Consider the following 11,596-nt stretch of genomic DNA (forward strand, 5'->3'; position numbering starts at 1 on the left):
ATGACAGTAAAGGCGTGGACGATAAACCTGCACCACCATTTAAAGTAAATTTACGATAAAGTAAATGTGCTTGTATGGGCACTAATTCTGCTCCATACAGTTAAATAAATAACAGTAAAGGCGTGGACGATAAACCCGCACCACCCTTTAAAGTAAATTTACGATAAAGTAAATACTATCGTATGGGTAATAAACCTACACCATACAGTAAATAAAATAATTGCAGAACGGATAAAGTAAAAACAATTATTTATGGGTTCATATCAACACCACAATCAAATAGTATGATATTATTATACTGATATATCAAATTATTTTATAAAGTAGAAGTCATATTTACCCCGACCGAAGTGCACGTTAAGATTCTTAGCTGTCAATCAGTGAGACCAAGTGGGTGGCTTTCGTTTCTTTTATCCGACAGACATGCCAGCCAAATTTTTTTTTTTTTTTTTTTCGTTTCGGCCCACTTGCTAGGTGCAAGTCCATGCGATTATTGTTGTTGTGTTGGGATGAACACTGATCATCATCATCATCATCATTACAGAGGAGGCCAAAGTGGTTGTCTTCTTCAGCCTCACTGCCTCTGTTAGCCATGAACCCAATATTGGACCACCGTGCCTCCATCTTGTGGTTGCTGCTGGAGACTTTTGATGAGACCATAGCCATGGCTTCCCATGACCAACACGTCAGCACCAAGCTGCTTGGCCATCTCGCAAACCACATCCTTCGGATCACCATTCTCTAGTCGCACCTCCACCTTAACATCCTCAACTGCATCTTGAGCTTCTTCCCTGCAACCGCACACCCTTCTTTAATTTCCAACGCCTCCTTCACCTCCCTCTGCCAGTACACCCTCCGTGCCATCACCCAAGTCTTCGCCGGCCAGGTCGGTACCTTAGAGCTCGCCGGGAGTGCGCTGGAGACGCTGTGCGGGCAAGCGTTCGAGGCTGGGCAGCTGATATCCCTGGCCCTGAGTTGTGATGCCCTGCCATGAAACCGAATATGGAATGAATCCCAATTAAGTCTGTCGCCAAGCTCGTTCCCGGATATGGCCAAGTACACGAGAAGCGGGAAGAAGTTGGGGTGAAGGCGACGGGGAGGTCGCCTGTCCAAGTGCAAATGGCGGAGGCTGCTCATGTGGGTGGAGTGCTGCCAGATTCCGACGAGGTAGCAGAGCGTGCATGGCGGTGGGAGGTGCACAAGCCCTCATGCTTCCGCAGGGTCAGCATGCTCTGAAGGCGGCCATGGGAATGGGTGCTGGACGTCGAGGAGGCCGCCGGAGTTGGATCGGTAGATGATCTCATCGAGAGAGTATGGCTCGGAGTCAGCTTGAGCCATGGCATCCATCAGCTCCTCCTCTGTGGCTTCCCCATACCCACATGAAGTTTTGCTGCCAACATGCATGTTTTGAGCATGTTATGTAGTGAGCAGTTTCCTCCAGCAAGCTGCACAAATTCATGGGCTTGGCCCCCGGAACAGGAACCGATCCCTGTGATGATCTTGAGGCCTTTTTAGTCCTTCTGATCACGACAATCCTTTTCTTCTTAAGGTGCCTGCAGACCCGGTTTCGAAACTTAAAGAGAAGAGCCCTGCTCCAGTTCATCCTTGGCCCAATAGCATGAGCCATGGATAAATAAGCTGCTATCTTTATTCTGCTGTGTTGATTCTCTTTAAAGGGTCTTGAGAACTCTGAAAACTGAACCAGCACAAGAGATCAAAAATGGTGTTTTTGAGTTGGAGCTGATGAAAATTGAGCTCAGCTTGTAGTGAACTTTAAGATCTGATCTGAGCAAGAAATTAATGGAAGGTGGAAGCTCAAGCTTCTCGTGTTTGCTTGCTGTGCTACTTTTGATTTTGCTTGAAAGCAGAGGATTGCTCTGTTTTGAAATCAGAGGGTTGTCTAGTAAAACAAAGAAAATCCCAGCAAGCCTCTGCTTGAGTTTTGCAAGGTGTTCTATTCTGGTGTTTGAATAAGGGAGACAGAGAAATACAGAGAGAGAGAGATCGCAGAGACAGAGTAGCAGCAGTGCCTCTCAAACTCAGCGTTGAGTCGTGCTGATAACGTGTTATAAATTTGGAGAATTGAGAAGAGAGAAATGGAGGAAGCAGAAATGGAGGGAGCAGAGGAAATTCCTTAGATCGGAATTGATTATCTCTGTATCACAAGCGATGAAACTTTTATAGGCAAAAGTTTCTTCCAACGTGTGGGCCCCCTTCCAACATGTGGGCTCCACACATAATAATTTACATAATAATTTACAACAAATGTGTCATTTTAGCTTCAAATTGAAAACTAGAAAGAAAAAATTGACAAAATTAAAATTAAAGAGATCAAAGTGGTAAAACTGGTAAACTACAGAGACCAAACCAAAAGCAACATTTTGCCTTAAATTAATACTAGAAACTTCAATTCATGATATGCGTGTACTTTATCGAATCTAGAATCTTAAGTGCATAATAAATATTCTTAACAACTTAAGTTTAGTATGAAGTTATTGGAAGAGAGAATTGATTGAGAGAGTAAAAAAAAAATAGAGAGAGAGAGAGAGTGGGAGAAAGAAAGTGAGAGTGTTAGTGTACCCTTGCTTTTAAAAACTAAATATTTAAGTTACTTTGTTTGTAAAGGCTATAATTGGTATTTAATCCTCTTTAGTAATAGTAGCACTCCCCTTGCAGATATGGTTAACCGGGCTTGGAATAGACAGTACAGAAGTTCGCCTTCCGGAATAGAAACATGATTAGAAACATCCGTGATCGGGTGAAGCCAAAAAAAAATTTAAAAAAATCCACAAGTGATTGATACAAAGAGAAGTGTGAAATATATATGTATGATAAATGATGTATGGTTAATTGTAACTTGTGAATAAATATTAGTGTTCCCAAGTTCTCTTTTGAAAGCCGTTGAGCATACATCTGGGTTGGACAAATCGAAGACTCACAATGGTCCTGGATTACCTAACATCTGTAGGAATGATGAGTTGATTTGTAAACACCGACTGTGAATGTCTTTTGTTAGATTGATTCAGAGCCTGTAGCCATGCAAATGCTTGGCCCATCTTCTAGCCATGTAAGGATCATGGTAATCCCAAGTTTCTACACTTGCACTGCTAGACCTCCCACAAATGATTGCATCGCTCGTCCCAGAAGCAGCAGCCGCTCCTTCTGTTGCCTTACTTTTGCTGTCTCCTATGCTCACCACAGTTTCTCCTGTTGTGAAAGGTTCGTCAATCTCACCCTCCTCAATATAACTATATCCCACACAGACATGTCCACACACACCCAATTCCACCAAGATTTTCCTTTCTTCACCTCCTCTTAGCTCTCCTATCCTTACGATCCTACTGCTTGCCTCCTCCCCTATTCTGATTCTCAACTGGACTTCTCTAACGATGCCCCCTATGAGTGTTCCTAGGAACTCTTCAAACTCATGCATGATAAACCCATTTGAAGTGCCAAAGCCAAATCCTACATGAAAGCGATGAACTGGAATTGGCAACTCCATGCTCATTGCAGCATGGTAGGATTGCGTTGGGCTGTCAGACAGATGCAGGATACTGGACTCTGGATTCTTGTATGCACGATCTTCAAGTATCTTGATTCCTTTCTTGATCCCTTCTATTGGATCTGCTTGCCCCATATAGAACAGACGGTCAATAACCTGTTGGGCCGTTCGCTTCCCATAAGATGTCATGCGTCTCAAAGGGAAGAGACGGGCAGCAGCTGATGAGTAGGTAACAATGGCCAAACGGTCAATAGGTCTAAGAGAAAAAACCACCAGTGCCATGCACTGCTTGAGAAGCCTCAAGTGTGGCCCATTGGGGCTAGCAACCAAGACCAAGTCTGTTGCTCGTTGATGTGCTAATTTCACGGAAAGATATGCCCTATCTGAAAAGGCACAGAGAGTAAAAGGCTTTGGCCTAGTTGGTGATTGTAACAATGATGAAGAGCTACAGCTTTGGTGATGTGGGGACGGATGGTATGGGTATGGGGTGCACCAGCTAGGGGGTGCACTAGGTGGGATGGGTATTAGAGAGAGTTGGAGACGAGGCCAATTAGGCATATGATCAGGCTCAATTGGGTCATCATCATCATAGTGAGCAGAGCGCAAGAAGGAGCGCCTGTGGATACGGAAAGTGGCAATAGAGTCATCAAGGATTTGGAGGATGGGGTCAGGTCGGTTGTAAGACGAGAGGGAACCCCCGGGTGGGTTCAGATTGCGAGGCAGCTGAGTCCAATGGGCACGGCAGATGGGGCAGGTTACACTACCATGGCGAACATTGGAGGAGATGCAGGCAAAGTGGAAAGCATGGGAGCACTGGGCCGTGAATATAGCAAGACCTGGGGTGCTGCTCTTGCTATGGTAACTCAGAGGGTCTAGACATATCGCGCACAAATTCTGCCACGAGAATCAACAAATAAAAATGTAAGAAGACAGATCTGGAAAGAAGAAAACATATTGCAATGACAAACTCAAAATGACTGGAACTGCAATCTAACTAGTGGATGTGTATTGCTCAAACATATACATTTTCTATTCTAGTCCAGGTCTGGCTATTTATAGAAATTTTTATTATTATTACTCATGCATTGAAGAAACCAGTAGTTCGAATATGATGCATATGGATTTGGAACTATACATAAATCTGATGTATTGCTGAAGCTCAATTCTCAAACAACTGCTATCTGTCAAAGGTTATACATTAATTCACTGTATTAAGAGTAAAGTGATTGTGATCTAGTAACAGCATGTTTTGGTGCAACATTCAAGTTCTCCATCATCATATTATCCTTTTACCTTAACAAAGGAAGACCAAAAATATTTTGGTGAGAGTAACTTTCAACAAAAAAATGTTCATTCATATCATCAGCATAAATTACGATATGTCAACAATTATTATGCTCGGTGTGGGGTCATGTGCAGAGGAGGTTCAATCTGTTGAAAATAGAACTAGTTCTTTTGAAGATTATGCACCAAAAGTATAGTACAAATTAAAGTATTGAAAACTAAATGGGATAGGTAGGCATGAAACTCTAATAGTTTAAAATCATCCATATCGAAAATTGGTGAGGCAGGGCAGGGTGTGAGTTTCACGAACAGAGCTGGGCTTACAATTCACGAATGAATAACTTGATATCATGAATTCATGACAGCCAGTGCTAGTAGCAGGTGGAAGCAAATTTTAAAACGTGGGATCTACTGTCTCTGGGTGCCTAGTGGTGGTGGGATGGGAGTCTCAACTTGACTAATGTGCATGTTTCAGGGGCATTCATTCAAATGTCATACTAGTCTTGTAAATATTATGTCATTTCCCAACTGGAATGTGTGAAAAGAGTAGAGTCCCGCTCCCCAAATTTCAATTCATCTGTCCTAGTTTCATATTTCCCAATTCATAGCCACCTGGGAAAACAATTAATTCCTCAGTTTTTCTGTATTTATATATCGGCTCAATTAAAGCTTTACAGCCACTCCACACACCAGAAAAAAAACAAAACAAAAAAACAAAAAAACAATCAGAAAAATCCCAACTCTTCCTTTCGCCTTTCTTTCTTTGTTTGTTTTCCTGTTGGGGGTGGGACTGAGGACGAACAATAGGATAGGATTATTCTAGAGAGTAAAGAAGTTTGACTGCGTGAATGGCACACCAACAACAGCAGGTTGTGGCAAGAAAACAAAACAAAACAAAAATAAAAGAGGCACCTTAGTTGAAGTTGAAGGCATATTGTTACTCTTGATCGTAAATTCCGTTTCCTTTGCAACTTCTTCTCCTGAGATATTCTTTGGGTTTGTGGGAGACACCGCTGAAGAACCTGAGATCTATAAGTATAAACAAAACAAAAAAGAAGGAAAAAAAACCAAGTGTTTAAAATAAAATACAGACACAGACAAAGTAGCAGAAGAAAATAAGAAAAGCCAGGCGAGTTATACATGATAAAAAAGAAGGGCAAGGGAAGTGACGCAGCAAAAACATAAAGGAGAGGGTCCAACTATTTGGTTCTTTTTGAAATTTCCTGATTCGACAATCAAACTAGTAACTACAATTGAGAAAAGAACAAATGTTGAATTGGGGAAAGAAGATTTACAGAGGCAGTGGCTGTGGTGTTGGTATGATCGAAGACGATGGGATCCACAAGAGCCTTTCTCCGGGAGAAGGAACCACAAGCATTTGCAGCTGCCACCACCATTTTCTTCGCTGCATTTCTCAGTTTAGATTTTGACGATGCTCCTCCTCCTGCTCCTCCCATTCCCATGCCTCTCTCTCTCTCTCTCTCTCTCTCTCCCCTCTCTTCTTCCCACTATTACTACTACTACTAAGTAGTAAGTAGTAAGTAGGTAGTGAATGCTCCTCTATTATCTTCTTTTTGTTCCTCCGCTGCTACTATTGCAATTTGCAATGCAGACGACAGTGAGAGTTTCCCTTGCCTTCTTTTATCCTTCCCTAAATTAAGGAAGGGTAAATTGAATTAAGCGTTGCGTTGGTTTAGAAGCTACAATATAGTGATATACATACACACACATGTATAATATTAATAATTATAATAATGTATCGGTTTACCACTTTATTGCTCTTTTATCATTTTTTACCTTTTCTTTTGTCTTTTTTGTTTTCCAGAGACTCACCTTTTCGTTCTACCCCAGCACAGCACCCAGCCTCTTTCCTTTTATATTTTCTTCTCTCTGTCTCTCTCTCTCTCTCTGTCTCTCTCTGGTACTGGCACTGGTGACTGGTATATTTATTATGTACTTCAAACATTTTCCCCACATCAAAACTCCAAGATTTATTATTAGTTATCCTTTTTCTGGTTTAATATGTGCGTTTGGGTCTGCCAATCCAACTTCCAAGGTAGCATATAAGGAAAAGAAAAGAACGAAAAAAAAACAGAAAAAGCAAAACGAGAAAAAGACCGTTGGGTTGTATTTTGAATTTCAAAGTTTTGCAAAAATATAACATCTATGATGGCAGACAAACTAAAGTTAACAAAGTAACTGGATGAGTTGGCGCCAAAAATGCTTTTCTTCCTCTTCAATTTGCATTCCGTTCCATATTTTCCATTTGGTAATTGCTTTTCTTCCACTTTCCCGTTCTCAAACATGGTAATTCTGACTGCTATGCAGAAGGAGTCTCGTTTTTTTTATAACTTTCGCTTGGTGTCGTTGATGGATTTTCAACATCCCTTGGCATCGATCTAAAGTATTCTGGATGCCATGTGAGTTTAGGATTAGGATACATGTACATCCTTGCTTGCTAACAAACATGAATGTTGATGACCAGTATAAGTATCGTTCTCAAGAATTAAAAAAGCTTTTCACTTGAGTGAGGAGAAATCATGATATCCTCCAAGGTTGTATCCAATTAATGCACCTTCTAGTTCTACCAATAAAGAGAAGATAAAAAAGACAAGACATATGGGAAAAGGATGATCGAAGGAACCCTGAAATTCAAAACAAGTTTCCTTTAATTTGGAAAATGACTGATGCACTAAAGGTAACTATTGACAGTACTAGTATAGAGAGAGAGAGAGCCAGGGAATCTCTTTTGTGACTGACTGACATATGGGAAAGCTTCCAAAGATATGTGCTTGTCTTGACTCTTCACACTTGCACATGAAAAGAAGGAAAAATTAAAAGGCAAAGGTTGCTGTTGTTCTCAACACCCACAAAACAAAAGCACAAATATGTTTGACTGCTTACACAACCTTGTGCATTTGACCCGGTCAAAGCCATTCAATAGCGTCCAATCCAATCCAATCATATTTTGATTAGGAGATGGCCTTTTAGTCTAATTTAATCGAGTGCTTATTTTTTGTCCGTCTGTCTCTTTGTGTTTATCTGCAGACTGCAGTCTTTATTGAACAAAAAATTATGTCAATGTCGTATTTGTTTGGTGAGTGAAGCTTTGGCTGGTATCTTACATAATTAAGCGAAATAATTTTAGGCGCACCTCACTAAAACCACTAACATGTTTTAATCACAAATATTATAACCACATAGATATGAATCATGACGGTCGTTGATAGATTTCCTTTCTTGACTGCTACGACTGGCCCTTCGGTTACCTTTGGCTTTCCTTCAAACCCGGAGTTGCAGAACCTTCAAAAACAGTTCGCGTTTGAAGCTTGAGCCAAAATAAAATGATTGACTAGTTCTTCTAATATCTTCCCGGGACATACTAGCATGTGAAGGACTTTGAACGGTATGCTACTATGCTAGCTACATATTGTTTCTTCTACCCCGGAAAATTCATCTGAGGCGGCTCAGTGTTGGCCGAGGGATTGTTTTCGTGTTGTTTGCATAGGTGTGCCACTGTTGGCAGCCAAAGTTCCAACAGAAAGTGATTGAAAAGTGTAAAATGCGCTCTAATATTGACTCTAATTAATTGATTGTGAATTAGGTGGGGAACTAACCCAATAGGTTGCCTCAATGAAGAGGACTTCAATATTTTTCTAATGCGAAGATAAGAACAAGCAGAAAATAAAAATAACAGAAATGAAAATGAGAAACACGATATGGAATTGAAGATTTCTCGGTTCAGTTCAATATCAATTCAAACTCAGTAAATGATAGATAGCTACCCTAAATTGATGATTTCTCTACTAAGTTCATTGTAGCTATAGACTTGAAAAAGTAATTGATAGTAATGAAGATTTCTCTATTCATATAAACATTGTAATAAAAGTAAACAACATAGCTTGAAGATTTCTCTATTCATACTTGGTACATAAAAAATAAAGGATTTGGCGTAGCTACTGGGTATCAATACCAAGTGTTGGCATATCATAAAATAAAAAGATAACAATCATGAGTTGTCAACGGGTTATCTTGAAGGAAAGGAAAATTGTTTCAAGCTTGAGGTTTTCAAGTGTTGAAGACGCTGAGTATGTTTGAGAGAGTTGTGTTGTGTTGATTGTTGATGACTTCTCCTTCTATTTATAGAGAAAATGAGGTGGGTTGAGTGTTGGGACTAGTAGCCAATGAGAAGTACTTACTTGCCATTAATTTTGGTGCGTGGATTGCTGAAAAAGCAAGCAAAACCAGAATAGTCGCTTTGGTGTCGTTCCGGTGAAGCTCCCTAGGTAATTCAAAATATCTTCCGAGCAAAACTTGTTTCCCTCCTTCAGCAAGCATACTTTAATATTTAAACTCGGAGGTATAAACTTCCCCAAACTTTCAACTCTCTTCATCTGTTACGCAGTAACAATAAAATGGTTCAAATTGTAGCTCAAAAGGATGCGAAATCAGGTGTGGGGAGCACTTCAGCTTGGAGTTTTCCCCCCTCATCTTTTTGCAAAAAGCCACTCCACTGTGGTAAGTCTCATCTTGTGTGTTGGTAATATTATTGTTCAATATTATCATTATGATTCACTTATTTGGTGGCTACAGAAGAAAGATGAGTTGCCTTTTGAGTATCCCATCTCACAAATTTGTGGTAGAAGCCTCTCTTGTAGGAGTCCATAAATCTCAGCGGCCTGAGGATGAGATCTGTCCCCAGCAAAAAATATATGGCTCCTGCCCTTCACTTCTATTTGACTATAACCAGGAACTTTCTTCACTCTTCTCTCCTTCATCTTCTTTCTTACTTGAGCAAATTCTTCCCACTTCCCATGTGCAGCATACACGTTAGCTATGAGTACATAAGCCCCTGAGCTGGCTGGCTCTAACTCTAGTAGCTCCTTACCTATACGATTTGCCATTCTAACATCACCACCGTGCAACCTATATGCACCAAGCAATGCCCCTAGAACAGCAGCATCCTGCTCACAAGCAGGCATTTCTTCGCATACCACCCGTGTAGCCTCATCCACCAATCCTGCGCGGCCTAAGATGTCTACAAGGCAGGAATAGTGCCGGCCATTTGGTTTCAAATCATAAGCAAGATTCATTGAATTGAAAAGCCTTTGACCCTTCTCGACAAGACCAGCATGATTACAAGCTGATAAGACTCCAACAAAAGTAATCTCGTCTGGCTTGGCTCCTGATCGTAGCATGCATGCAAAGACCTGTAATGCATAGTGACCATATCCATGGTTTGAATATGCTAATATCATTGCAGTCCATGATACCGCATCCTTAGCCCCAAGATGCTCAAAAACAAGCCTAGCAGAGGTAACATCTCCATTCCTGGAATACATAGTAACAAGAACATTTGCAACTAATGTCTCATGATCAAACCCATGAGATATGACCAGTACATGAGCTTGCATGAGCTCCATCATGCCCTCACATGAGCTCAATACGCTAGTGATGGTAGTTGCATTAGGCCTAAAGCAAAACCGAAGCATGAGAATTACGTGCTTTAAGGCTTCCCCTCTGGACCCACTTTTGGCATAACCACCAATCATCACATTCCAAGTAACAATATTCCTTTCCCGCATCAAATAGAACAGCTCACTAGCTTCTGTCATGAGGCCTTCGTGAACATATGATGTGATCATAGCATTCCAAGCGGCTACATCTTTGTTAGGCATCCGATCGAAGTACCCCCTGGCAAGTTCAACCATATTGTTGTCTGCCAGACCTGTAACCATAGTTGTCCAAGATATTGCGTTCCTTTGAGGCATTGAATTAAAGAGTTCAATGGCTTCACTTACTCTATTCGCATTTAGATAACCTGAGAGCATGATATTCCAAGTATATAGGTTACGTTGCGGCATATTATTGAAGAGATCAAGTGCCTCATCTAATTGATCATTCCCAACAAAAGCCTTGATCATAACGGTACACGAGACGGTGTTCCTTTCAGGGATAAGGTCAAAAACATGGCGAGCTTCATCAATCATGCTGTTGCGGACATAACCCAGAAGCACAGTAGTCCAGGAGACCACATTTTTGACAGGCATATGATTAAAAAGCCGGCGACCCTCCTCAACTTGTCCGCAAATGAAATACCCAGAAATCAAACTGGTCCAAGAGTACACATTTCTGTTTTCCATGCGATCAAAAACTTTACGAGCCTCATCTATATGGCCGGCTTTCACATAGCCGTTAATCATTGAAGATTCAGCAACAAGACTACTTGTGGGCATCGTCTGGAAGAGCTTCTCTGCATTGGGAAGATCGTGGTTCTTCAAGTAAACATTAATCATGGAAGCATAAGAGACAGCGTCCCGTTCAGGCATTTGGTCGAACAGATTCCTTGCTTCTTTGACTTTGCCATAGCGGCCGAGATTTGTTATCTCAAAGTTACAGCTGTATACATTAAATGCTTTCGATAGGGCTGGAATCGGATTTGGCCTTCGGAGACAGCCTTGAAGCAATTCCAAATTCGGTTGTGCCAGAGAAGAAGCATTGAAATGGCCGAGGGTTCGAACTATGGCGGAAAGCTTTGAAAGATGGAGACGGCAAACGGAGGATGGCATGATCATGGCTACTAAGTCTAATACTGACAGTATATGCCATACTAATATTGTTAATCGCTCAACGAAAACATGGTTGGCTTGCTGTTAGCATAATAAGCTTCAAAGAAGATGACAAGTTCAGTGATGATAAAAATCCCAAGAGAGGGAGATGAACTCTTACTTTTTTTTAAATAAAATAAAAACTCTGAAGTAAGAAAGAAATAGGATAATAACAATATAAAACTCCCAAAAACTATAGGGT

General features: G+C 41.0%; 2 protein-coding genes across 5 annotated transcripts; both read right to left on the bottom strand.

Moving 5' to 3' along the window:
- Positions 1-2,810: 2,810 nt before the first annotated feature.
- On the bottom strand, positions 2,811-6,600 carry LOC117626741 (E3 ubiquitin-protein ligase WAV3-like). 4 transcript variants are annotated; one of them, XM_034358564.1, is made up of 4 exons: positions 6,584-6,600; positions 6,082-6,437; positions 5,699-5,815; positions 2,811-4,396 (listed from the first exon to the last, which is right to left on the bottom strand). In XM_034358564.1, exons 2-4 carry the CDS (start codon positions 6,247-6,249, stop codon positions 3,023-3,025), a joined length of 1,659 nt encoding a protein of 552 aa, XP_034214455.1. In that variant the 5' UTR covers positions 6,250-6,437; positions 6,584-6,600; the 3' UTR covers positions 2,811-3,022. The 4 variants fall into 4 exon arrangements, with proteins under 4 accessions (XP_034214455.1, XP_034214457.1, XP_034214456.1 ...); XM_034358566.1 differs by lacking the exon at positions 6,584-6,600 and having other exon boundaries at positions 5,699-5,799; positions 6,082-6,461; XM_034358565.1 differs by lacking the exon at positions 6,584-6,600 and having other exon boundaries at positions 5,699-5,808; positions 6,082-6,461.
- Positions 6,601-8,685: 2,085 nt separating this feature from the next.
- Positions 8,686-11,532, bottom strand: LOC117625859 (pentatricopeptide repeat-containing protein At4g02750-like). Its single transcript, XM_034357441.1, has one exon. The coding sequence runs from the start codon at positions 11,359-11,361 to the stop codon at positions 9,352-9,354; it is 2,010 nt and encodes a 669-aa protein (XP_034213332.1). The 5' UTR covers positions 11,362-11,532; the 3' UTR covers positions 8,686-9,351.
- Positions 11,533-11,596: the final 64 nt, after the last annotated feature.

Source organism: Prunus dulcis, chromosome 4 (assembly GCF_902201215.1).
Source record: "Prunus dulcis chromosome 4, ALMONDv2, whole genome shotgun sequence".
Taxonomy (NCBI): Eukaryota; Viridiplantae; Streptophyta; class Magnoliopsida; order Rosales; family Rosaceae; genus Prunus; species Prunus dulcis.

Coding starts and splice junctions, on each gene's coding strand:
- LOC117626741 (XM_034358564.1), bottom strand. CDS start 6,249: ATGGGAATGGGAGGAGCAGGAGGAGGAGCATCGTCAAAATCTAAACTG. Junction 5,816..6,081: donor ACACCACAGCCACTGCCTCT/GTAAATCTTCTT, acceptor TTATACTTATAG/ATCTCAGGTTCTTCAGCGGT. Junction 4,397..5,698: donor TGCCTTCAACTTCAACTAAG/GTGCCTCTTTTA, acceptor TTCTCGTGGCAG/AATTTGTGCGCGATATGTCT.
- LOC117625859 (XM_034357441.1), bottom strand. CDS start 11,361: ATGATCATGCCATCCTCCGTTTGCCGTCTCCATCTTTCAAAGCTTTCC.